The sequence below is a fragment of the Corvus brachyrhynchos genome, unplaced genomic scaffold (genome assembly GCF_000691975.1).
Source record: "Corvus brachyrhynchos isolate BGI_N302 unplaced genomic scaffold, ASM69197v1 scaffold148, whole genome shotgun sequence".
Classification (NCBI taxonomy): domain Eukaryota; kingdom Metazoa; phylum Chordata; class Aves; order Passeriformes; family Corvidae; genus Corvus; species Corvus brachyrhynchos.
The window spans coordinates 864,402-865,293 of NW_008239785.1; the positions used below are offsets into that span (position 1 = coordinate 864,402).

Sequence of the window (892 nt, forward strand, 5' to 3'; positions counted from 1 at the left end):
GGCGGTTGAGGACTATCACATCACATTACACTGCATTTCACACTAACCAAACCTGCTACATTAATTCTGGATATAAAATAGACACAGCTTTAAAAAGAATACTGAGAACTGGAATAATTATGCATTATCAACAATCAGCTGCTTTTAAAAATAAAAAGCCATCTCTGTGCAATCATAAGATCTGCTGGCATTGACCTGAGGTTTGTGGTTGATTTTCACAAATACCCGTCCGCTGTCTGTCTCATACGTTTGGCCTTGGCTGATGCATCCTCCCCCAGAGCTCCCCAGTGCCTTCAGAACGTTGGTGTTCAGCTCTGCCTTCAGGATTTTCTCCATGGTCATTTCCAGGCTGCTGCAGCCGCTCCTCTGTTAAACCTGCTGCGAAACGGGATTAAAGGTCTGGGTCCTTCTGTCACTGTCACTCTGCGATGAGGTAGGAAGGGCCACCCACCACAGAAAAAAATTTTAAAAGCAGCTGAAAAAATAGCTCAGCCAGAGAGAATGTTTCAAAATGCTTTGCTTGCCGTGGGCTTTTATAGCTATACATGAAAAATAAAATTCTTTATAAATATTTGCTAGAATAAACTGGAGAGATTTATTCTAGGAGAGGTGGGTCCTGGGGCCTCTCAGCGGTGCTGGAGCTGCTGGTATTTGTAGTTTGGAGCCGCTGTAAAGCTCCGGGATCGCCTGCGGAAGGACCGTTTTAGGCCAATCCACTAGAGGGAAGCTGAAGGCAGCCCCAGGAATGGCCACAGGCGCTCTATCGGGGGCGTTCGGTGTGAAATCCAAAGATGCAGCCTAGAAAGATGTGGTTAAATCCGCTAATCGGCCGGGCTGGTTGCGGAGGGGACGAGGAGCCAGGCGGGAAGCCCGGCTGGAGCCCACGATTCCC

The 892-nt window shown here is 48.1% G+C and overlaps 1 protein-coding gene across 4 annotated transcripts in view; it reads right to left on the reverse strand.

The window, feature by feature from the left end:
- FN3K (fructosamine 3 kinase) overlaps positions 1–892 on the reverse strand; it is a 12,038-nt gene that overhangs the window by 7,289 nt on the left and 3,857 nt on the right. The window contains exon 2 of one of the 4 annotated variants that reach the window (XM_017743272.1): positions 196–375. The exons of 1 other annotated variant lie outside the window; for it this stretch is intronic. In XM_017743272.1, the coding sequence (XP_017598761.1) occupies positions 196–342 (147 nt within the window). In that variant the 5' untranslated portion in view covers positions 343–375. Of the gene's footprint in view, positions 1–195; positions 736–892 lie in introns of those variants that run through there. 2 more of the 4 variants (XM_017743273.1, XM_008640550.2) reach the window with 2 other exon arrangements.